The sequence below is a fragment of the Lissotriton helveticus genome, chromosome 7, assembly GCF_964261635.1.
Source record: "Lissotriton helveticus chromosome 7, aLisHel1.1, whole genome shotgun sequence".
Lineage (NCBI taxonomy): Eukaryota > Metazoa > Chordata > Amphibia > Caudata > Salamandridae > Lissotriton > Lissotriton helveticus.
Genome location: NC_136068.1, coordinates 182757012 through 182783678, shown reverse-complemented (window position 1 = coordinate 182783678; position 26667 = coordinate 182757012). Strand labels below are relative to the sequence as shown.

Here is a 26667-nt window from a genome sequence, read left to right as displayed (position 1 = left end):
CATACATCTCCGACTTGGTCCAGTTGATTGTATAGCCAGAAACTCTCCCGTGGCTGTCACAGAGTTGTAGAAGGGCCGGCACCCCCCGTTCCGGATCGGTCAGATAGACCAGCATATCATCCGCATAAAGGGAGAGCCGGTCCTCCCAGCCTTCCGCCCAACAAATCCCCTTCAACAGTGGAGTGGTCCGTATCAGGGTGGCCAAAGGTTCCAATGAAATTGCGAACAACAGTGGCGAGAGCGGGCACCCCTGACGAGTGCCCCTCCCCAGTGGAAATGTGCGCGAGATATGGCCATTGGCAACCACTTGGGCAACCGGGTCAGTGTATAATAACCTCATCCACGCCATAATCTTGGGGCCGAATCCCAGCCGAGACAGGACCTCAAACAGGTAATTCCACTCCACCAGGTCAAAGGCCATCCTGGCGTCAAGGGTCAGTATAACCGCCGGCGACGTGATCGCCGCCGCCCGCGCCAGTATCCCATGTAGTCGGCGCAGATTCAGCGCCGTGGTCCTGTGAGGCATGAACCCGGACTGATCTGGGTGTATAAGATCGGGCAGATGCGGTACAAGTCTGGTCGCCAAGAGTTTGGCGAGGATCTTGACTTCCGCATTGAGCAGCGAATTGGGACGGTAAGAGGAGCAGTCCTCCGGCGGTTTCCCCGGTTTAGGGATTGCAACTATAGTGGCCAGTCTTTGGTCTGACGGGAGCATTCCCTTCTCCAGACATTCTTCCTACATAGTTAGAAGATGAGCGCTCAGTATTTCGGGCTTTGCCTGATACCACTCAATAGGTATACCATTTGGGCCCAGTGCCTTGCCCGGGTTCAAGGCGTTAATCGCCAGCTGTATCTCCTCTGCCGTGATGTCAGCCTCCAACTCCGCCGTAGCTTCTGCGGAGAGTGTCCGGACCTCAATCCGTTCCAATGCCTCTCTGGCCATTTCGGTTGTCACAATCCGCTCAGGGGTATATACCCCTTCGAAGTGGGCCGCCAGCGCCTCGACTATTAGTTCAGGGCTCGTGTGGGACACCCCCTGACTGTTTCTCACCTGCTGGATGCCCCTGGGGCCACCCTCCCGCTTGTCTAACCAGGCCAGCATTCTACCCGCCTTGTCCCCTACCTCATAGACCCTATTTTGTGCGTCAGAGACGTGGCCCTGCACTTGAGTTCTCAAATGATCCGAGTAGAGTTGCTGTTGGATGGTAAGTGTGTGTGCTGTAGCTGGCGTGGGTTGCCGTTCGTGTGCTGTCGTCAGTTCCTGTAAAGTGAGTTCTAAAGTGGTTAGTTCTAAGGCTTTCTCTTTCTTGTGACCCGTGATCGAGGTTATCGCTTGTCCCCTAAACACCGTCTTGTAGGCCTCCCACAGGACTTCAGATGAGCTCACCGAATCCACATTCTCAGCGAAATACTGTGTTGTCACCGTCTTAAGAGCCTTTCGGACCCTGGGGATTTTTAGGTATGTAGCGTGTATAGGGAACATTCGCCGGCGTGCCTTCACATGGGTGGATATTGTCAGAGTGATCGGTGAGTGGTCAGAGATACCCCTGGGGTGAATGTCCACGGTGTCTATGCATTGGGTGCTGTTACCGGGGGACAGGAAATGGTCAATTCTCGAAAGGCTTCCGTGCACTGCGGAGTGGTAGGTAAACTGCTGGGACTGGGGGTGGGAACGTCTCCATATGTCTATGAGACCCATGGCAGACATGAAGCGCTGGAAGTGGGAAGATCCCCCGGCGGGGCCACCCGCCGGGAATCTGTCTAGCTGGGCATCTACTATAGCGTTGAAGTCCCCCCCTAGAATCACCTCTCCCCCAGGAAGGGCCAGTAAAAAGTCAGCAAATTTCGGGAGCTGCACCGAGTGAAGCGCAGGGGGGATGTATACCGATACCAGGTTAATGAGTCTACCCTCCCATTGCCCCTGTACTGTACAAAGCAGCCTTGATCATCAATCTTAGTCTGTAGTGGAATGAACTGTGAGGATTTTTGTATTAGTATACCGGTTCCCCGTGATCCGGACGTGAATTCCGAGTGTACTAGCATTTTGTACCCTTTCCTATCCATGGCCTTAGTCGTCCCACCCGTTAAATGTGTCTCTTGCAACATCACTATAGTGGGTTTCTGTCTTTTCAGTGCGGTCAACACTAATCCCCGTTTAATCTTATCCCCTAGCCCACGTACATTCCATGTCATTAGTCTTAGGGGGGGTCCCCGGGGATTCGGGTCTATGTCCCCCAGTGCAATTGAAGGGTTAACCGCCATGCGTGGCAATAAAGTCTCTAAAATGTTCGGCTTGCATTCCGATATAACAGCCCTTACACCTTCGTTTCAACCAATGATCTATTACATCGCGTGAGTGTTGAGGTTCAGTTCTTGACCATACATGTGTGCTCCAATCAACTTCAAAACATCCCCCCCTCCTTGCCCCCCTGCCTAACGGACTTCCAACTGCCCGCCTCCCCAACTTAGCAGAGTGCTTATCCCCTCCCAAAACCAGAGTACTTGCGTGTAGGGGGGAGAATGTCTCCCTCGGCAGGCGGCATCCCTGCTCACTCCCGGGGCAAATCAGGCCAGCGTCCAATTGCAGCTATGGAACAAAAGCTCCTCAAGGAAGAGACAGCGGTACACCAATTGCTCATTCCAAGCGTTCATTTCCATCCGCTTCCACGAGGTCCTGAGTTGGGGACCTCCCCGGCCCTCCTCTTCCCGAGGTTTGGGACCCCGTCCGGCTGTCTGCACGGTGATCCGCATTGCGTCTGTGGTTCCTCCGATTCCTGTCCACAGTATGCCAGCCTTCGAGCCAGTCTCTAGCCACCTCAGGGGAGTCAAAAAACCAGGCCTTTCTATCAGCAACTACCCGGAGCTTGGCCGGAAATAGCATGGAGTAGGGCAGCTCTTTTTCACGTAGCGTCTTTTTTACCTCGTGGAAGGTCCTCCGCCTTCGGGCCACCTCCGCTGTGTAGTCCGGGAAGAAGGACACCTTCGAGTTCTGAATCTGAATGGCCGGCGCCACCCTTGCCGCCTGTAAAATGGCGTCCCGGTCTCTGAAGTTGAAGAGTCTCGCCAGGATCGGCCTAGGGGGTCCTCCCGTTTTCGGCTTTCCCCCCGGCACCCTGTGTGCCCTCTCCACTGAAAAGAAATGTGACAGGCCTTTCGGTTGCAGTCCATTTTTGATCATATCCTCCACGTAGAGGTCCATGGCTCCCGTAGTTTCAGATTCCGGTACCCCCAAAATGCGGACATTGTTTCGTCGCGAGCGTCCTTCCTGGTCGTCCAGCTTCTCTTTGAGTAGTTTGTTGTCCGCCCGTAGTTTCCCCATTTCAATTTGGAGGTCTGACACGTCCTCGACCAGAGACTTGGTTACCACCTCGACCTGTTTCACCCTCTCGTTAATCTTCTGGAGGTCTGCGCGGATAAGGGTAACTTCTGTCGCCGTCGCCCCCACCGTCGCCTGCACCTGAGCCAGCGCCGTCAAGACGTCCTCTAGTGTAGCCTTCTTCGACCCTTCCGCGTCCACCGATTTCACGAGCTGCCTGCGCTGTTCCTGCGGGGGTGTGAGCTTTTCGTAGGCAAATTTGTCTAATTTGGCTTGCGTGGAGCTGTGTCTAGGGCCCCTATTCGCCATCTTGGACAGTCTGCAGTTTGATCGGGCCAAGAGGTGCACCTGTGGCTCCCGGACGTTATCTGCGCACTCGACGGCTGCTGTTCAGGATTCGCTACTGCCTCTCACTTGTGCCGTATCCCGCCTGTGTGACCCCCACTGTCAAGGTCCACTGACACCTCCAGGCGATCCGAAATTCATGGAACAAGGCTTGTAGGTCTGCCCCCCCTCACCTCGTGTCTGTGCTGCACTGCGTTGCGGAATTCGCCGTTGGCAGGGGGAGGCCCCCAGCTGGGCGGCCGGATCAAGGTGGCCGATGGGCTTCAGAACGTGTGGGGGGGGTGGTGGGGGGGGGGAGCGCGGCCCTTGCGGAGTCTCACGGCCCACTGCAGAGCTCCCCTCCCGGTCCCCGCCTCAGACACCACGGGGCCCCCTCCTCTGTATTCAGTGGCGGACCTACCCGCCTGGGGTGTCGGATGGTCGAAACCTGTGTGCGCCGATGTGCAGGCCACTCCGCCGCTCCCGGCCGCCGTCCCGTCCCAGAAGCCGCGTTGGGATCGCGGCACAGGCTTCCACTCCTTCCGCCGGTTTACAGGCTCTCTGGGGGGAGAGATCGTTCGCGCCCTCCGCGAGTCCGCCGGGGGTCCGCCACTTCCGGCGTCAGTGCCCGGCCTCACCGCACTTCCGCCCAGCCACCGTACACAGGATACCTCGCTGCCCCAGCGAAGGCTGTAGGCCCCTCCTCGCGCCTCGGGGCTTTGTCGGTTGCGGAGCCGCTGCCTCTCTCAAACTTGCACGCTGGGCGCCGCACGGTCACCAGACCCTTTTCGCCCCGAAAGCGTGGGTAAATGCACGGATTAAAGTGCCGGATTTAGGTTGGAAGCCGCCCTACCGCTGGAGCCTCCCTAAGCTGCGGCCGCCATCGATGGCTGCTAGCCACGCCCCCAGCTTTAGCTTTTTTAATGAGATTTTTATAGGCAAGGATCTTAGTTTTCCACATTTCTTTAGAGATTTCATTATAGTCGCGTCTCCACCTTCTCTCTGCTTGTTTACATCCCAGTTTTAAAGTTTTTAGATCGTCGTCAAACCATGGGGCAGAGTCTTTACCCCTACAGGTCCGAGTTTTTAGAGGAGCAAGGGCGTCAACAACCGATGAGATACTGGTGAAAAGAGAGTTGTAGTTGTCATCAGTACATACAAGTTTGTTGGTGTGCGTGTGGGCCTAAACTCCAGCAGGGATATAATCTCCAGTAACCCTCTGTGCATCTATCAGTCCATCCATTTATTCCTATATATGTTATCTGTGATTGTATTTTTGTCATCTGTGCGTGTTGAACCTGCATGTGTATTACTGCACGTGCCTGGCTGTATGCATAGATGTCCACACTGCTTTTTGATTTGTGGTCATGCCATCAAGTAGTAACATCTCCAACATGATTTCCTCAAGTAGACTTACATTTCTGACTTTTTGTGTTTTCTTACAGCAATTCTGAAGAACAATGACCATGGAACGATTACTCCGTCTGCTGCTCCTCCCATGCTTACTTACTGTGGCATCTGCTGTCCCACCTGGTTGCAAAATCAGGGTAACATCAAAGGGGTTAGACTTAGGTAAGCTGTAATACAAATTGGAGACAAAGGAACTATATTTCAATACACCAACCAGATGTGTTAAAGATATTTTTTATTAATATGTCAAACATGATTCAATGAATGAATGAATGAAAAGTATTTGTTATAGCGCGACAGCTACTCAAAATTATGGTCCTGGCGCTGACAGAAGACTAGTGGCAGGGATCTAGATACGCAGTTAAGTTTTAAAAAGCCACATTTTCAACTGTTTCTTAAACATTGAAAGTTCTGAGATGGCTCTCAGTGTAGCAGGGAGTCTGTTCCATGCCTGTGCACCCAGAAAACCAAACAACCTGCCTCCCATCTGGGCCAGCCGTACTTTGGGGGTACAGACAAGGTCCGAGGAAGAAGATCTTAAAGATCGAGCAGGAGTGTACCGGTTAACTCGTATGCTATGATAGCTTGCTCCCTTTCCATGAAGGTCCTTGAAAAACACTAGGGCTTTGAATCTGATCCTTTCTCTCAATCCCAGTCAATGATGAGATTTAAGAAGGGGGGACATATGAGACTTTGGATTGGGTCTAAGGATAGCCCTAGCCACTGAGTTTTGCACTACTTGCAGGCACTGGATAAGGTAGCCGGGAAGGCACAGATACAGGATATTAGAGTAGTCCAGTCTTGACGTCACCAAGGCCTGGACCACAATCTTCCTAGTATCTATTGTCAGAAGTGGAAGAATTATTTTTAACATACGCAAAATACCAAAACAGGTGCCAACCAGAGTTTGAACCTGGGTCTTCGTGGAAAGGGCATTATCCAGAAAAAACACCTAGGTTTCTCACGGATGTTTGCTCTATGTGGGGCGGTGATAACTCTTCCAGCCACCATATATTCCAATTACTAACTGCCAGTTGGCCAAAGAAGGTGATCGCGGATTTATCAATCCGATGGGGATACATAATTTAGGGCCTAATTTATATTTAGTTGGGCAGCCCGACATTCCACCATGGGGGTGGAGTAAATAATTTGATCTTCACAGTGGAGAGGCTGCCCACCTAATTTATAAATGACCGCCGAGCAGGCGGTCATTCATAAAAGCATTAGCAGGAAGCACCGTGACAGCAGTCCATGTCAGTGCATTTTTAGGTCGAGCCTGGGCAGACGTGCTGCTCTGCGAGGAATGCTGTATGTAAGTGTGGACTTGAAGCTCCGCCCACTCTTCGCCCATATTTTTCATTGGCTTGTGTCATTGTTCTTTTGAAACTGTGGCTTTTCATTGGTGAATAGGATTAGTAGCCCCTCCTTAGTACCACCTGGTCTCATTTTGTAACCTCCCAATAGGACACCCCCTTTTACATTTGTTGTTGCTCGGTAGGCTTTAATTACAGCCTCTGAGCACTATTTGATTTAATGGTTTTAACATGCCTGCAGTTGCAGGCAGGACACACTCTCTCACAATGCTTTATTATTATTTTTTTACTAGCACGCCACGCACCGCTTATAGTGACGATTGTGCCTTTGCTTTCTTTGCTGCACCAAACGGGGCGCATGTTTTTTTTTTTTTACTATTTATGAAATTATTTTTCTTTTAAATTGCCCCATGCCGCACTCACACTTTAATGGCAGCCGCGCCCCTTACTATAAACGAGCCAAGTCTAAGGAAAGGAGCGTGGCCACCATTAACGTGAATACGCGGCATGGGGCGCTTTTAAAAAAAAAAAATGTGTTTGTCAACTTGACAAACAAATGCTTTTTTTTTTAAGTGGGCCTCATACCGCGGTATCACTTTAATGGCAGTCAGGCCCCCCTCCTTAGACACAGGTCGTCTAAAGAACGGGGCGCAGCCGACAGAGTTAAAGCGCCGCATGGGCATTTTGACAAACAATCATTTGCAATGCAATAGGTGTCGCATTTATGAAACTCGTAATTGCGAGACCTATTGCATTGTAATTGCTTGTTTACAGTTTGCTACAGGGCTGCGCCTGAAGAATGCAGCCCTATAGCAAACAATATTCTTTTTTTCTTTTAAAGAAGAAAATCCCAGAACTGGATTTTCTTTTTTATAAGAAGATAAGTAATGCTCCCCTCGCCATGGGAGGGTTCTCCCTTAGCGGCAGGAGCAATAAAAACATTTTACTGTTGCTTACTACCAGGTTTTACCTGGCAGTAACAAACCGCGTAAACAAGCATTAGAAATGCGATAGGTCTCGAATTTCTTTGAATTTGAGCTATTGGCATCAGTGCTTAATTTGAGCAGGTAGTTTCTGGTGCTTAATTGTCAACACCACACTTATGAGTTGGCCACATGGTGGGGCTGCTCATCTACTTTAGAGAGGAGCAGAGCAACGTTTGTTTATGAATACAACATACAAAAACAAATACTAACACCTGCCTCTCCAGCCAGTCCTTTAGCTTTGGGGACCTAGAATAATCGTAACTGCCGCACTTGCAGGTGCGAGAGACAGTAAATAATTGTTTTGGTACCGTCATTGGCAGGGATGCTAGGGGCAATGGGTGGTAAAAGCTGCAGCGGTACAAAAGGGGATGGTGATGGACGGAGCATCTGAATCAATCAAACACACCCAGTCAAAAGATCTGGGTTTAATCCATCACCGTTCTTTAGCCCACTCTGCCACTCCAGTTCAGACATGGCTATATGCAAATCAGTCTGACCCTGTGCCTCATGGGAACAGTCCAGTCCGAACTGCCAAGCCATGTCTTCCCTGGACCGGAAACAAGCTTCCGAGGACCGGTTTCTGGCATTCCAGCCGTCTTCAGCCTGGCTTGCTTGAATCCAGTGGCAAAGTGAGCAAGGGACTCACGTCTGAGCATACCCTGCCACACTTATGGCGGCCAAAAGCGGTACAAAAGGGGGTGGTGATGGACGGAGCATCTGAATCAATCAAACACTCACACCCAGTCAAAAGATCTGGGTTTAATCCATCACCGTACTTTAGCCCACTCTGCCACCCCAGTTCAGACATGGCTATATGCAAATCAGTCTGACCCTGTGCCTCATGGGAACAGTCCAGCCGGAACTGCCAAGCCATGTCTTCCCTGGACCGGAAACAAGCTTCCGAGAACCGGTTTCTGGCATTCCAGCCGTCTTCAGCCCGGCTTGCTTGAATCCAGTGGCAAAGTGAGCAAGGGACTCACGTCTGAGCATACCCTGCCACACTTAAAGCTGCAGTGGCCTGTGGTAAATAAATAAATAATACCTCTATTTTTGACTAGATATATAATAACAGATAGCTCAATAAATAAGAGTCAAGATTCGAGGTAGTAGGAGTTTGCAGGTTTAATACAGCATAAAGGACAGGAACAGGACAACCTGCACGGGCAAGAACAGGGATGGCTAGCAACTTTTAATAGGAGTTCACAAGCATATATACTAAAACAATTGCATTACAGTACATGCAGTAGGCGTAGCAGTGGGTGGGGTTCGTAACAGTTCGCGAAAGATAAGGGTGAAAGTAGGTGTAACAAGAGGCGTAAACAGGGCGTATACATAGACATGTGATGTAAACGTAACAGAATATGTCATAAATGGGGCGGAAACATGGAGGGGGCTACCTAAGGAGCCGGGACCTCTAACCTAGTGGTGCGCGCAAACTGACAATGACGTGTGACTAGGGAGAAGCTGGGGGCTATGACTTCTGCGCTAGGAGCAGAGACTGAAGTCTGGAGAGTCAGAGCGACATGTACCTAAACATTATCTAGTATCTGATGTTTAGAGAACATGTTGATAGAATCCAAAAGTTATCAGGGTAAAGGCTAACAGACACTAAGACTGGTGCATGCATTATTCTACATGTAGTGCGTGTAAAGGAATATTAAAGGACCATTAATACAGTATTTCTCTTACATGGAGACGTAAAGGCTAGACGATGACTGAAACTATTGATGCGATTCAGTAGCTTAGGAATGCAGAGAAGGAGAGCTGGACTGATAACTAGAATCATAACATACTCTTGGCAGACTGGCAGGCAGAGCCAGGCCGAGCCGGGTACTGTGAGGTAGGAAGTAAGTGAAGGGTCAGGGATACAGGTGGGGGCTGTATCGCTCCTCAGCGAGGGCTCAGGAGACAGGAGCTGAATCTGAGTCCGGGCCCTTTTTAGGCCTAGAAACGGGGACTTTACAATGAAATAACGTGCACACTGTGAAACGTGGCAACGTAGCTTTACATAGGCCTGATATTCGTTGTATTTACGAAAACTGGGAACTGGCATACTAGAGTTGGACACAACTGTAATTGCATCTTTAATCGATCATGGGAATACATATGCATATTAATCATGCACACATAACATAAGATGGGGAACACGTAGGGACACAGAACATGGCAAAATTTACTTTTCCACATTCCCTCCTTGTCACTACGTTTCCATCAGGAAACATCAATATTCATGATACCATCTATCATTTCATACAGTATCATTTGTTCGTCTCGAATTTTCTTGGAACGGGATTTAGGACGGGACTTAGGACTAGGAATACAAGAGGTAGCACAAATGCCGCAAATCGCAGGGCCACATTGTATACAGAGGCAGCAACTGAATATGATCGCTACTGCAATACCTAGAAATGACAATACTTTCCATCCCCAGGCAGAAATTATACTCCAGAACCAACCGGACCATGTCCAGGTGCCTGGATTCTGGTGTAACTGATGGGCAATTTTATGAAGTCTGGTTATAGCTGAATAAACAGACGGCGCGTTATTAGGAATAAAAATGCAGCAACTAGATCCGATGACTCTACATGCTCCTCCTCTATCGGCCAGTATGACGTCAAGAACGAGACGATTTTGGAGCACGACAAATCTCATAGCAGATTGCTCTTCGGTTAAGTTACCTAGAGCAGAGGCAGTCTCATTCACTACTGCTTCAAGGGTTCTTGTTAACCTACGGATTAACTTACTATTCTGGATAGGGCCTATAAAGAAGAAGAATCCTTTATTGAAATCTGTATACTGTTCTAGAGCAGTTTCAGTTTGATCGACAATCGGGGACTCGATCTCCCTTCTATGTCTAATGTGTACTAGATGTGTGTTTCTATGATAATCGGATGGGGCTAGAAAAACTGGTGGCAGTAGGAAGGCAATGTAACAGGTTCCATCCCAATCGAGGGGCAGACGAACATATGCGGTCTGACCACAAACAAAATAAGAATGACGTGAGGCTTCGAAAATAGATTTCCCACTGTCACTATACTTGACAATGGTAGTACAATCACTGTGTCCTACATGTACGGAACCATTATTTCTAACACATAATTCGCCTTTGACTGGTAGTACTGAAATAGCAGGTAAGTCTGGAGTAGGATCAGACTGAACATTCAGGACCATGAAATTCGAAGAATAATTACCTAAATTATACACTTCATTTTCTAGATCTAACCCGGTTCTGTGGGGAAGACCTTGCTTGTCTGAAAAACATGTACTGTTCAGAAAGGACATATCAGTTGAGGATGATGTTAACGTGGACCATGCTCCACACGAACCATTGTGTGAAAACGGATAAGGAAAGAGTGGCAGAACTCCCTTCGGTGTCTGGAAAGGGGGGAGTCGACCACACACCCAACAATTAGTGGCATTGCTGGTCTGGTGTGAATAATGCAACATACGGATAAATGAATTATTTCGCATAGCAAGACGATAGGATAACTCGTGAGGAGGCAGATCACTAAATGTGTGCTCTACTGTAGCATTAGAAGACTTATTTACATGAGAAATTGAAAAACATAAATGAAATGCATAACTTGTGCAGGTAAACATCAAGCTCAAAAATAATATGAAACTTAGAAAAACGATACATCGGATTGAGTTTTGACTAACTCTCTCACTATGGGGGTCTATCTTATACATGTCAGAAACCTGTCTAACCGTTTCACCTAGGGGAGGACTTAGACAATTAAACTGGCTGACTTATTTTACTAGACCGGAGCTTACGTTTATACTCCTGCTGCGGAGTTTCCTCTAACAGGGAGGGCTTAGTATCAATGTCATTTGCGGGACAGTCCTTGAGAATAGTATTTTGGCAGTCCTTAAAATCCTGGCAATCCTTGGAAATGTTTTTAGGTTTTAGTCCGTGAAATGTTTTAACATGAGACAGGTGGACCCACCCCTTCCTGCCTTCCAGCTTGACGGCAGTACGGGTGGTCAGAAGGACTTGCTTCGGCTCCTTCCAACGAGGCTCCAGCGGACTTGAACGATCAAAATTGCGGACGAGGACCAGGGTGCCGGGAAGGATCTCGTGTGGCTTGACTTCAGTATTGTCGGGAAATGCAGCGGCAACCTGTGAACGACAAGAGTGTAGGGCAGACATCAAGGAAGCTAGGTAATCTGTCAGCATATTACTGGAAACATCTGTAATACTTCGGGGTCTGGGTGTACCCCACATATTTGGGGGGCGGCCGAATACGACCTCATACGGGGACAGACCTGATCTGGAATGTGCGACCATGCGCATATAAAATAGGGCGACTGGCAGAGCTACTAGCCAGTCTACACCTTTCTCTTTACAGATTTTAGCAATACGTATTTTCAAGGTTTGATTATGTCTCTCTACGAGACCGGCTGCTTCAGGATGCCGTACACAATGAAACTTCCACTGGTACCCTAACAGAAGGGAAACGTGCTTCATGAGTTCAGATGAGAATGGCTGGCCGTTGTCAGAATACACGACCCTTGGGAGTCCATAGCGGGGGAAGAATTCACGAACCAGCTGCTTGGCAGTGGTCGCGGCTGTGTAATCTGGGACTGGATATGCTTCTGTCCACCTGGACAAAGCGCATACAACTACGAGGACATATTTGAAACCTCGACATCGCTCCATCTGAATATAATCCATCTGGAGGACTTCAAAAGGGTGGTCAGGGGGCTGGAATCCACCTTGTTCCACCGGGACACTTTTACCTGGATTAAACTGACAACATATCATACAGGTACGGACTTTCTGCTTGGCTGCAGCTCGTAAATGTTTGTTGAACCAAATGTTCTGGATACTGTCTAACATGGCTTTTTCTCCTAAGTGTGCAGGACTATGTGCGGTATTAATAATGACTTGAACCATTGAGTCGGGGAGCAACCATGTGGCTTTTCCCTTCGTCAACCATCCTTGATCTGTCTGGACCCCTCCTTGTTCGGACCATTTCTTGATTTCCTCGGGAGTAGCATGTGACTGGATATCTATGACATCTTGTGTGGGGTCCCTAACTGTCATACAAGTAGTCTGTTCTAGAGTGGATGTCGGTGTCTTGTTAACTGGTATGTCTGGTGTCTGTGCTGTAAGCTTGGCTGTTCGATCTGCTAGATCATTGCCTTGGGAAATAATGTCAGTAACCTTAGTATGTGCTTTGCACTTCATGATAGCGATAGCTGTCGGTAAATGTATTGCATCTAACAGAGCCTGAATGAGGAGACCATGCTGAATCTTGGTTCCATGAGAAGTCATGAAACCTCTCTCCTGCCAGAGCACTCCAAAGTCGTGTACGACTCCGAATGCGTAACGTGAATCTGTGTAAATATTAACTTTCAGGTTCTTAGCGTGTATGCAGGCTTGAGTCAGAGCAACTAGCTCTGCTGCTTGAGCAGACAGGGTGTCAATACGGTGTGTCTCTATAACTTCAGTGTCAGTAGTCACTGCATACGCGGCTACTAGATCTCCTGTACTTGTTCTCATACATGAACCATCCACATAAAGTGTCAGGTCGGGATCTGGTAATGGAATGTCTGTCAGGTCTTGTCTTGGCTTAGTCATGGTGTTAACTACTTCCACACAGTCATGTGTGGCAGGATTTGAAGTAACTGACGGTAACAGTGTAGCAGGATTTAGAACATTGCAGCGTCTGATTTCTATGTGAGGCTGGAACAGTGTCAGTTCATAACCTGTCAAGCGTGCAATTGTCAAGTGTTGAGTCTGTGTTCGGTTTAAAAGAACTTCCACGGAGTGTGGAACTTGTACTGTCAAGGAGTGTCCTAATACGATGGAATCACTTTGTCTAATAGCTAGAGCTGTGGCTGCAACTGACTTGAGGCACGCAGGCAGAGCCTGGGCTACTGGATCTAGTGTGCTCGAAAAATAAGCACAGGGCTTGTATTGTCCTGCTTGATCTTGTGTAAGAACAGATAATGCTGTACCATCACGTTCTGTGACAAAAAGTGTAAAAGGCTTATTGTAGTTCGGTGTAGCTAGGACAGGAGCTTGGCATAAGGCTTTCTTTAATTCATTAAAACTAAGTGTATGTTCAGATGTCCAAGGGAGAACAGTCGATACGGCTGCCTCCTGTGTCGTTAACTGTATCAGTGGCTTGGCTAGAAATGCATACTGAGGAATCCATTGTCTGCAATAAGAAGTAAGGCCGATAAAGGCACGTACCTCCTTCTGGGTCTTGGGCTGAGGAAGACTCGCTATTAACTGGATACGGTCAGGTGTCAACTGCCTACCCCACTTGGACAGTAAGTGGCCTAAGTAGATCACTTGCTGGACACAGAATTGAAGCTTCGAAGGGGACACCTTGTGCCCCATCTCGGCTAGAAAATACAGAACTGTGAGTGATGCTCGCTCGCAAGCACGTTCAGAACGGGCTGTGATCAATAGATCATCGACATACTGGAGCAGGGCAGTGTCAGTTGGCATGTGAATATTGTCTAGTTGTCTCTTAAGTGCTTGACTGTAAATACTAGGACTTTCTGTGAAACCTTGAGGAGCTCGTGTGAATTTATAGCTCCTTCCATTTAAACAGAATCCGAAAAGGAACTGGCTGTCTGGATGAATGGGGACACTGAAAAACGCGTTCTTGAGGTCTATGACTGTGAAAAACGTAGCTTCAGAATCAATGGCTGTCAATAGGGATGAAATATCTGGAACCACTGGGTACTGGGGAATAATACATTTATTGAGTTCTCGAAGGTCAATCACTAATCGATATACTGGAGGTGCATTTGGATCAGTACGTTTCATGACTGGAATGATAGGAGAATTACATACATTGGAGTCAGTTTCTACAACTACTCCTTGAGCCATAAGCTCGTCAATAATTTTGGATAAGGCTGCTACAGCCTCAGGTGGCAGTCTGTACTGTCTGATTCGTGGCAAGACTATACCTTGCTTGAGAGTCACACGATGGGGTGTGATTTGCATAAAACCGACATCAGTTGGACCTTGCGCCCATAGATGCTGCGGAACATTAGACAATCTCGGATCAAAATCTCGTAAAACATAGTGACCCTTGAAGTCACGTAAAAACAAACATATTCCCTCTGGGGAACAGCAAATAACTGCACCTAATTCTTTCAGTGTCTTAATACCTAGCAAATTTTCTGGACATGACTTAGTAAGTAACAGATCAGTAGTTCGGGACAATGGACCTACTTCTAGAGTAACTGGTTTTGATATCTCGTTTACAATAGGCTTTCCTGAGAATCCAAGGGAAACATTTCTTGAGCCTGAGAGCGGAGCCCCTGGAACCTCGTCGTGACTTATGGTGGTCCTACTTGCCCCTGTATCAATCAGAAACTTTCTGTCTTTCCCTAATACTTGACTGTGAACATAGGGACCCTCTTGATCTACAGGTATCTCGATGAGAGGCAAACCTACCTCCCTCTCTAGGCTGTTTCATGAATACTGTTGGTACTCTGGATACTCGGACTGTGCATACTGGTACATCTGCTGTGTAACATGCTGTGTTGCAGCAATAGGCTGCGGTGCTGGAACTGTCTGTTGTGCATTCTGTGGCTGAGAAGTCTGTGAAACTTGTTCTTGTCTAGGCGGACGTGGTCTTTCTTTAGTCTTACCGGTAGCTATATTGTGTTTCAGAACTGCACACTCGTTTATAAAATGACCTGGCTGTTTACAATAATTGCAGGTCCCTTTAACGGGAACTGCAGGATGACTGGCTTGATTCGTACCCCTCTTCTGACTGTCTTGAGGAACAGATTGTGCAACTAGTACTTTCATTTTCGTGTCTTTCATACGTTTCCTTTCATGATCTTGCTCTTCTCTGATTCTATTCTGGTGATACTGAAGCATCTGTAACATTTGGGACGGTGTATTAGCTTGCCAAGTACTTTCGACTTTCAAAACTCGATTTTTAACTTGAGGACTTGAATTCTCGACTAGTTTAGTAACAAAAAGATGAGGGTATGACTCGCTACTCGTCTTGAGACCACTGTTAATGCTAAAGCATTTCTCAAATCTAGAATAAAAATCACTAGTGTCTTCGTCTGGTTTCTGTTTACAGGCTGAGATTGCATCCCAGTCTTCCTTTTTAGTGGCTAATAATCTAGGCAAGACTTGTATTAACAATTCTGGTAATTCTTTACATTTGTCTCCAAGACCGGTACCTGGTACTCGTATCTTATCTTCAGCTTCTAGAGCTGTCCAATCGATCTTTTTCTCTCCCACCTCCCAATCTTTTTCCTTGAGTTTTTCATATATGCCCGCAGGCAACAGGACTTTTAACATTTTAATTATATCTGGATACGTGTATTCTCCCATACGGAGCATGTCTTTTAATTCTCGGTGGAACCCTGCTGGATCTTTGTCGTGACAGGGAATTCATTTCTTCATCTCTAAGAGTTCCATCTTGGTGACTGGGGTGTAAACAAACACTCGTTGCATTTCACCACCCGCTGTCCTAACTGGGTGTACTTCTCGTAACGGATTCTGTCTGTCTATGTAAAAGGGTTTACTTTCTGGGGGTGAGACGTGAACAAAATGCGGGTTCAGAAACGTTCTATATTTATGGCGCTGTTCTAGAATGACACTAATTAAATCGGTACCTAAACCTTTCCATCTATACTGGAGTAATTCGTTCAGGATATCATGTAACGGACCTGGATCAGAATGTTGACCCTCATACAGTGTAATGAGGTGCTGGATCATATACATACCCACCAGTCGCTGCTCGGCTGGGGGCAGTTTCAGAAACATTTGTGCCACTATTTCGTCTGGAAAAGTGGTAGAATCAGTAATCCATCGGACTGCTGATCGGGCTAGTTCTTGTTCATGCATAGTACTTAATTCACTATAACCAATTCGTGATTTCAGAATTTGATCGGTAGCTTGAAATACTTGTTCTAGAGAGCCTTGTTCTGATGCTGGAAGATGAAAAACTTCCTTGTGTTCTAGACGTAAATGTCGGTCTGGAAATCTAGATTTACCTACATACGCTATTCTGGCGGTATTTTCGTCCTCTACCTCCTCAGTAGGGGAGTCATTTTCTTTTTCGCTTACTTGTGCTTCTCTGCGTTGTTCGTGTAACCTTATTATTTCTTTACGTATTTTCTTGTACATACTCTCTATACTATTGAGTGTCTTGTGCTTACCCTCGGCTATATTATCACTCCATTTTGTCAGAACCTTCATTTCGACCGGATCTTTAGTCGGGGAATCTTGTTCCCGTATTAAACAATTGATCAGAAACTTTAATAGCATGAACCGGATCTCAGATTTTCTGTGAGACATGACTTCGCCAATACTTTCTGGATCTTGTCCTGTACGAATGAAACGATACATTCTGTCTAGATCTTCTTTCATATTCGGTAGGGTGACCAAATACTCGGACACCTGCCTTATACGTACGGAATATATAACCATACTATCCTCGCCTGGGACTGGATCATAACAGCATTCAGTAAGAACTCGCCTGATTTCTGCAATAGACTGATATTTGGGCGTACGCTGTAACGCACGTTCATGTAACTCGACTGCTCCTAGACGTCTATTTGGCGGTGGGGTACGAGGAGGACCTCCTCCCGCGGCCCCTGAACTGGAATCGTCGACTGATACTCTTCGTGCTGACAAGGTGACTGACGTGGCGGGGATTTGTACTACGGGCTGGACCGGGGGTACCGTCACAGGTACTGTAACAGGTGCCCCGGTGACTGGAGGAGCAGGATTTACATTATTTACAGGAGCTGGCGGAACAGGATTTGCATATTCTGGGACTGTGTCGTCCAAATAGGACGAGAGAAAAATCTCAGCTGCGGTCGGTTTGTGACGCAGATTGGTCGGAACTAAAAGTGGCGGAAAATTACTGGATGCTTCCGGGGTTGCTTTTGGCAAGCCCTCGGCAAGAAGAGGGTACATACCCTTAATGAGGGCATTCCTCTGTCTGTCTGACTGTTCGGTTTTAACTCGTTCACCTATCTCGATTAATTCCCTTTCTTGGGCTCTTTCTGCGGATTCTCTACTTAATTCTGACTTTCTGATTTCTTTTTCGGTTCTTTTATGAGATTCTTTGCGCCATAACTCGATGGCATCTTTCTGTGACTGTCTGGCTTTCTTTTTCCATAATGCTTCTTCTACTCTCATGATGCACTCGGCATCCCACGTACCTGATACGGGCCATCTATACTTCTCCTCTAATTCCTTGGTGTACTCCACCCATAAATCTAGATATAATATGGCACTTATGCCATGCTTTTGATACATAAAATGACCTGGACTGTCCCTAGGCGGGACAGGAACTGCTTCTTCTAACAGACCTTTCCTAGTTTTTAACTGACGTAATTTCGAGAACAGAGGCATGGCTGAACTAGAGTCTAGACACAATACAATACACAATGAACACGATGATTACTAGAACACATTCATACCACGACATTGAAATACATGAATGACATTTAAAATAACAGTTCGGACTGAATACTACCTGGAATACTGCAAACAGAATACATGAATTTCTCGAGAACAGAACGGACTAGAACAGAAACTAGATGCACTGCTAAAACAGTACGAAACTTACCGGTCTCATAAAGAGACACGTCAGGACCCGCATCCACCTAGGTGGACACTTCGTGTTGGATCTGTGTACCCCAAACCCACGGACCAGAGACAATGCAATTGACCCTGTCTAGATACTACCCCAGCAACGGTACTCACCGGGCAGCAAGAACGGAAGGCCTCGGACTGGACTGGACTGCTACGACACCGGACGGACGAACTTCAAACTTCAGTTACGGGTGGGCCTCCGGATACCTCGGACCTTGGACTCTCGGCTTGGGCTCTGGTCGGGACTCGCCGCGTTCCTCCACCGCCTCGTCTGGATGCTGGACCGCAACCTCCGTCTCCTCCGTGGGCCTGAGGGATACTTGAAGCAGAAATATCTGCACGTGCACGGTATGGTTCCGTCACGGCTGCAGAGGATCAGGGGGCTAGCGTGGCTTCTCCGGCGCGTGGGGAAAGGGCAAGTCCCTATTCGGGCGCCATTATGTGGTAAATAAATAAATAATACCTCTATTTTTGACTAGATATATAATAACAGATAGCTCAATAAATAAGAGTCAAGATTCGAGGTAGTAGGAGTTTGCAGGTTTAATACAGCATAAAGGACAGGAACAGGACAACCTGCACGGGCAAGATCTGGGATGGCTAGCAACTTTTAATAGGAGTTCACAAGCATATATACTAAAACAATTGCATTACAGTACATGCAGTAGGCGTAGCAGTGGGTGGGGTTCGTAACAGTTCGCGAAAGATAAGGGTGAAAGTAGGTGTAACAAGAGGCGTGAACAGGGCGTATACATAGACATGTGATGTAAACGTAACAGAATATGTCATAAATGGGGCGGAAACATGGAGGGGGCTACCTAAGGAGCCGGGACCTCTAACCTAGTGGTGCGCGCAAACTGACAATGACGTGTGACTAGGGAGAAGCTGGGGGCTATGACTTCTGCGCTAGGAGCAGAGACTGAAGTCTGGAGAGTCAGAGCGACATGTACCTAAACATTATCTAGTATCTGATGTTTAGAGAACATGTTGATAGAATCCAAAAGTTATCAGGGTAAAGGCTAACAGACACTAAGACTGGTGCATGCATTATTCTACATGTAGTGCGTGTAAAGGAATATTAAAGGACCATTAATACAGTATTTCTCTTACATGGAGACGTAAAGGCTAGACGATGACTGAAACTATTGATGCGATTCAGTAGCTTAGGAATGCAGAGAAGGAGAGCTGGACTGATAACTAGAATCATAACATACTCTTGGCAGACTGGCAGGCAGAGCCAGGCCGAGCCGGGTACTGTGAGGCAGGAAGTAAGTGAAGGGTCAGGGATACAGGTGGGGGCTGTATCGCTCCTCAGCGAGGGCTCAGGAGACAGGAGCTGAATCTGAGTCCGGGCCCTTTTTAGGCCTAGAAACGGGGACTTTACAATGAAATAACGTGCACACTGTGAAACGTGGCAACGTAGCTTTACATAGGCCTGATATTCGTTGTATTTACGAAAACTGGGAACTGGCATACTAGAGTTGGACACAACTGTAATTGCATCTTTAATCGATCATGGGAATACATATGCATATTAATCATGCACACATAACATAAGATGGGGAACACGTAGGGACACAGAACATGGCAAAATTTACTTTTCCACAGGCCTTCTGGTCAGGGTCCTGGCACTTATTTTACAAATTAAGCATTGAATGGTGTTGTCAATGGCAATGTCTTTTACCCTCGGGATATGGGTTTTGAGTGGAATTATGTGGGTTGGATTGAAATTGTTAGTTGTATAATTGTGTGGCGTAGAATTGTGTGGTTTGGAGTGTTATTTTTTGCATGTAAACGTTTACTTTCACCAAAACCAGTTGCAAATCAATCAGAAGAAATCAGCAGTTTTCAGAAAGAACGTGCTAAGTTTCATATTTGTTACACCAGTAAACAAACACAGCAGACATTAAACTCACGTAAATAGTTCTTCCTTTGTTCTCTTTTTTGTTATACCCTATCCGCTGTGAGGAGTGGAGTAAGGCTCTTTAACTCAAATGACTTGTGTACAGACACTGGTGGCACCATTTGGATGCATTAGATGATTTGCTCAGAATCACACAGTTTGGTGAAACATAGAAGTGAGGATTCAAGACTAATTCCTTGGGTTTCTTAGCCAAGCAGCCACAGGGATTCTTCTCCTCTGGCAGTGGACAGCTTTCTCCCTCCCTCACTTCCAGAGCCATGCACTTGCACATCCTTCAGGAGGCCCAAAACTAGGAGCGCTCATATACACCGTGCTTGGCTGGGAACTGCTGGCAGGAAGTGTTCCCTTGGCAAGGCACTGAACGTGGATGGACAGGAGCCTAGTAGTGTCAAAGTCAAGGTCAAAAGTTTATTATGATTTAGAATTCAAAGAGGTCCATATAAAATACAAGAAAGATTAAAAAAACATGCAGTATGAAATATACAAAATGATCAATTACAAGAGGAAACCAATAAGCGTACAACCCATGGACTGAAATAGCAGAAATGCATAATCAAATCTATTAAACAGTATAATTCAATACTATGCAAGCCTAATAAATGCAACAAATAACTGTGCAATATGTTTTACAGTACAACACTAATACAGTACTTCTATTTGTGCAATGCGTCCAGCTTTACAAAGCAATATTAATATGATAATTCTATATATAATGTGCAAAATATTTAAGACCTAAAGTGCCATATTCTACAATTCAAAACCATATACATTCAAACATATCTAAAAAAAAAAAGTACAAATTGTTTAAGAAATGTAAAAATGTTTGCACAAACCATTTCTGATGGTGGTGCAAAGAGACATTTCGGGTCCTCCGCAACCGTAATTATGTTGTATTTTAAAAACAATGGTCTTAGCAATTGGCGCCACAATGAATGAAGGAGAGTACAAACAAAAATCACATGATTTAAATCTTGAACACAATTCACACAAAAATCACAAAGTCTCTCCCCCCCTAAATAATCCCTCCCAAGATCCAGTGATAATTCGTAACAGAAGCAGTTTCAACCTTAATACAAAATATTTCTGCGCACACCATGCGGGAGCATCCATTCTACCTACGGTTAGATTTTTTAATCACATGTTTTTAAGGTAAGCTTTAGAAGGGGTGCCACCTCACTCTAACGAATTTCAAGCATATCCAGAGCTTTCATATAACTTGTGAAGATGGCACTTCTTTCCTTCAAACATGACTAATTTTATATTTCAATGCAGCTCGGATGAAACTATTCAGTAAGTTATTTCCCCACCTTAGAACAGCAGACATAGCAAAGTTCACACAGAGGAGCCCAAAATCAAGCAGGAGCACTGGAGGTACGGCTCAAAAATTCTAAATACAGATTTGGTGCCAACTACACTCTGCAACCTTCTCAAAAAAGGGCCAATGCCACTCTTCCATTACCTCACAAGCACAGCTCAATGAAGTCAGAATCATAATCTTATCAACCACCAAAACATGGGCAAAATGCCTTTGCCCGTACCACTTATATAGTCTGTGAATGACTGAAGCTTGAGATAATGCCTTATTTCTACACTGACTGATGTGATCCTTATTTAAGCAATAACTAGAGAAAATTCTACCTAGATGTGGATCCAACTTCAACACTTCCAACTTGTCATTCCCCTGGAACCAGTGAAAACCCTTCCTAGCTCTGCACCCACGGGACCTATAAAAAATAACTTTTCTCTTAGAGATGTTTATTTTTAGAAAGTGTTCATCAGCATAATTTCCCAGCTCTGAAAGACACTTCTGTAGTCCTACCAGGTTTAAATCCAACATAACATCATCATCAGCGTAGAGTAGACAGCTAACGCTCAATGCTCCTAGTTTAGGCGGGAAACCCCTTAGGCTGTGAAACTCTGCAAGGTAAGTCATGGACGTAAAGTGAGAAAAGAAGGGGCGCAACTAAGCACCGCTGCTTCAGTCCATTATGTGTCTCTACTTTGCTGGGCAGACCCTAGTTCCCTTACATCAGAACCTGAGTCCAAGTTGATGAGGGCAGAACAATCAACCTATGCAAGTGCATGGGGATCCCCAATGCAACCAATCTCCTCCACAGCGTCCCACGGTCAAACCTATTGAGCGCTGTGGAGACATCAATAAAGGAAGAATATAAAGCCATTCCTTTACCCACAGGATACTTTTCTATCAATGTTTGGAGGGCCGTGATATTATCTAAGGTTCCACAGTTCTTACGAAAACCAACTTGCCCCACGGGAACAAGGTTATCACCAAATGCCCAATCCTGAAGGTGAAAGAGAATACTCTTGGCGATCAGTTTGCCAATTGCGTCCAATAATGCAATCTGCCTGAAACTAGCAGGAGAGTATTTAGGACCCTTTTTTATATACGGCACAACAACACTTCCTTTCCAGGAAAAAGATATAACCCCATGCAAATAACTATTGAACACCGGGCACAAGAAAAGAGCCCATGCAGATACCTCTTGTTTAATGACAGATATCAGGAGTTGATCTGAAGCCCATCACCCCAAAGAACCTTGCACCCTTAATAAAATTCTCTATCTCTTCACAAGAAGGTGGGCCATATATATTCAATAAGGAAGGCTCATCACTCAACTCCAACAACATCCAACAACAGGAGTTGATGGTATTTCTGGTCCTCCTCCCTCCTCCATTCAGACACCTTCTGTCTGTTGCTCACCCCCTTCAACCAATTGATTTCCCTTTGCCTCAATAGCGACAACAGCTTAGATTATTTCTTTATTAGTAAATTTATGTCACAATTTACCTTCGTTACCTCCCAAGGTATAACTACAGAGGGTTTAACATTAGTAATACTATTTTTGCTCCCACATGATCAAAACAGGGACGACTGCTTTTCGAACCAGGCAATTGGGTACCCTAGTGAAGTGACAGAAGGATATGAACTCGCTATTTTAACATGAGTGCCCAGGTTCATCATATTGTTATTTGACCAACAAGTATGCCCATTTGTTTTACAGTAAACAATAGTGTCATTTCTGGAATTCTAGGTCTTGATCGCTTGAAGCTCTAAGTGAAAAAACACAGAGATACTGTGATCACTTAGATCCATCCTCAATAACTTAAATTGGGAGCAGGCGCCAAACATCTAGTAAGATACCACCATATAATCAATTAATGATTGCCCTCGAGAGGAATGAAAGGTGAGAGAGGCTGGAGAGTCCTCTGGAAACCTGCCATGTAAAGCACAAAGGTCATTAGATCTAAGGCAATCCAGAAAGCATAAGCTCCGCCTATCTGATCTAATATTACCAGGCAAAACAGCCTCTGGAATACTCCACACCTCTTCCAACCCTGAGTTTCCAAAGGTCAAAGAAGAACAATTCCAGATTTTAGCATTAAAATCTCCCACAATGATTATCACTGTGCATTCTTCCGAAACACTAATTGAGTGTATAAAAGAAAATGTAAACTCAACTAAAGAATCAAACGACCTCCCAGAGAGGATATTCATGTTTACCAAAAGAAGGGACGTATACATTCTTCCTATTACATTACACAGGGCTAACGTTAAGCAGATGCAAAGTTTTGAAGGATGGACAAACACCTTAGGATTCCAATTTATGCCACTACTAAGTAAAATGGCAATACCTCCACTGGCATAACCTTGTACCGTGTGTTTTGCTGCACAAGAAAAAACAATATAACTCTCATATTTAAAATCAAAGCATATCCAAGTTTCCAGAAAGCAAACTATCAATGGGCAAAAATACATTAAAAAGTTTAGCTTGGATTTAGACTGTCCCAGGTCCATCGTGTTATAGGAAAGGATTTTACCCAAGGGGCTACCTCTGCAAAATTGGAAGTTTTATATTTTTTGAAGCATTCTATGTGCCTGCTACCCAACTCCATGGGGCTAACTCGTCTCCCGTCACAGATTCCCTGGACCGCTGGTACTCATATCCCACAATGTTTATCACTCTCCTCACCTGATTTTTACCAATTGAGATTGTGCTATGCTTCAGGTTTGAAACCCCCGCCTACTACATGAATCTTGAGTGGGCTCCTGGGTGCCCAATCTAAAACTATTAGGCTTAGGGTCTATGGTTATTTAAAACAGAAAAACATCAATACCTTTTCTCCGCAAATGGTCCACATTAGCCAGGATTAACATTACAACAATCCTAGAACTAAATGAGACCCCAGAACTTGGAAGTGAAGGGGATCCAGATACACCTGATCAATATCTCTACTTCACACCAGGCACAAACCCTCTATCTCTAATAGGAGCCACAGGATTAAACTCCTATTCAGAGGGTCCAGTTCACTTTCAAACAAGAAAGCAAAATTCAATGTATTGGAAAGATGGCCAAAACCAAGTCCTTTGATGGGATTATTATACATTGGCCCAGCCCCTGAATTAAGCGGCTGTGCTAATGAAATAAAAGGAGGGGCCGCCTCATTAAGAGTCCTCACTAATTTCGGATCAGAACATAAAGAACATTCCCCATGAGGGGAGCTGCGGGAAGTCTTTTAAGGACCCACTCAGCCTTTTGGAGGACTCCACAAACTTCCTCATCAGTTCTCACTGATTTGACAATCCCATCCCCAGCATCAACCTTCACTATACCCCCGTTCGTACCACTCCAATCATTATGGACAGTTTCTCACATATCTGTGAGCCCCTTCTCCAACCAATGGCAATCTAGGACTGGTACTTCTAGTATATTAGGAGGATCGGTGCCACTGGTTACGTCTGGGGAGTCAAGCTCCCGACCTAGATGAAAGATGGCCCTTCTACTTTTCTAAGTTGAATAATGGGAGCAGACTCTTCTAGAACATTAGAAAATCTGAGTTCTTTAGACTTGCATTTCCTGATACGTGGAGTTCTTTTCTTTTTCCCCTTCTGCTGTGGTACCCTAAAACGAGGAGAATTTCCATCTTGATGAGTCCTTAGTAAATAAACACTAGAAGGGGCATCTTGCAAGACTACAAACCCAAGGGTAAGGTTAGCCCCTTTTTTAAATATCGGAAAAACAGGAAGAGGATTCTCAATTACAGTTACATTTGCACTTTGGGGTACATAACACCGTTCTTCAGATACATGGTTTGAAAAGGAAGAACTGGGCATATTGTCAATCTCCTTAGTGGCCTCTGAATTGCCATTGGATTTCCCAATCGGAGTGGCCCCAGTTCCACTATGATCACCTACCTGAATTCCAATTTCCGCCACCCCATTTTTTGCCTCTATGATAGTCTGGGAGGCCTGAAATTTAATTTCAATGCCCCTCTCTTCCTTCCTTGGACATAAACCAAGGGAAGTGAGGTGCTGCACCCCCATTACAATTGGGGACAACATATTCAACACATGATCAGAATTAGTAACTGATCTATCAAGCAGAGCCAATAATTCATGATAATACCTTCTCCACAGATAATGGAATATCATAGTGGGACCTTCCCCCACCTGCCCCCTCCACTTCCATTTTAAATGACCGCACACTACTTGATGCCCTGTGGGCACAGATAAATCACAGTTTAAAGAGTTCATTGAGCCCATTAAAGAAACCCTTGAAGATGGCGTACTTCTATACAAAGTTGGTAATGATGGCAGGCTAGGTAAACGAGCCAGAGGCGGGCTTATGACCAAGACCGAGGCAATAGATGATTTTAAGTTAGCCTCCCTAATCCGATTTTTCTCTATAAGATTGGTGATATCCAGCATGGAATAGTCCTCCAATGCACCAGGGTCACCGTCACTCAAATCGATGCGGAACCCTTCATGAATTACTCCAAAAGTCTCCTTAGATGCCAACATTTCTGACCCAAATCCAACATCTTGGCCACCATATGGGGCCACAAGACTATTGGGACCTGACTCAGTATCCAACTCAATGACAACAGTGCCAGCAGTGTTTATATTTGGAGCAGCCTCAATGTCAATTTCTTCCATTATTTAAACTAGACAACCCAATTTATTGGACTGACATACAGGATCAGCCAGAGCTGGGCTGTCAGCAAACCGACTAGCTTGATGCAAAGCGGTGCCCTGGGATGAAACTGTAACTAATTTTACATCGTCATCATTATTTGCACATGACATCGTCTTCAGTCCCTTTTCCATGCTCTGCTCCCCCTCTTTGAAAATAGGGACAACACGGAGGGATGAGACTGCGGGAGAGACCAATGGGACTGAGGCTTCTTTCACCGAATAGTTTTTTTAGTTTTTAAAAGTTTAGCAGAATTAGTGGGGATACCAGTTGGACCAGAAGAAGAGATTGAATGGCCTGAGTGCAGAAACCTAGATGGCATCTTTTAAGAATGCCTGAACTCAGATGCCCCCAAGACCCTCTCTTCCACTCCTTTCTCCTGCGACTCTGCATATGACATCAACTCCCTTCTAGTTGTCTAATTATCCTGGCGATATCCAATGTGCCCAGATGTGCTAAAAATGCCTTTTAAAAAGCCTAAAAATGCCTTAGGAGAATGTACCCCTATAGTGGGAGCCAAAATCGAATGCTCAATGACAAGCAGTTTGAGGGCAATTTACCAGGGCAAGGTCAAGTGGGCAGGAAATTAGTGATGTACGCAGGGAGCAGAGCACCCCCAGAGGCACAAGCTGCACTGGCCTAATGACGACCGCCTCCGTATTACTGAGGCGGGCCTCAGCCTTACCTGCCCTGCACGCTACCTCTAGAAACCGTCAATCAATAAATGAGAGTTATTGTCTGAAACATCACTGAAACGCCACTCTTTAAATATCAAGCCCAACAATACAATTCCAAAACTGG

At 45.9% G+C, this 26667-nt stretch overlaps 1 protein-coding gene across 3 annotated transcripts in view; it reads left to right on the top strand.

Annotated features, from left to right (window-relative positions):
- Nucleotides 1-26667, top strand: part of PLTP (phospholipid transfer protein) — a 226440-nt gene that overhangs the window by 82348 nt on the left and 117425 nt on the right. For all 3 annotated transcript variants that reach the window (XM_078651904.1, XM_078651903.1, XM_078651905.1), the window contains one exon: nucleotides 5086-5212. In XM_078651904.1, the coding sequence (XP_078508030.1) occupies nucleotides 5101-5212 (112 nt within the window). In that variant the 5' untranslated portion in view covers nucleotides 5086-5100. The remainder of the gene's footprint in view (nucleotides 1-5085; nucleotides 5213-26667) is intronic.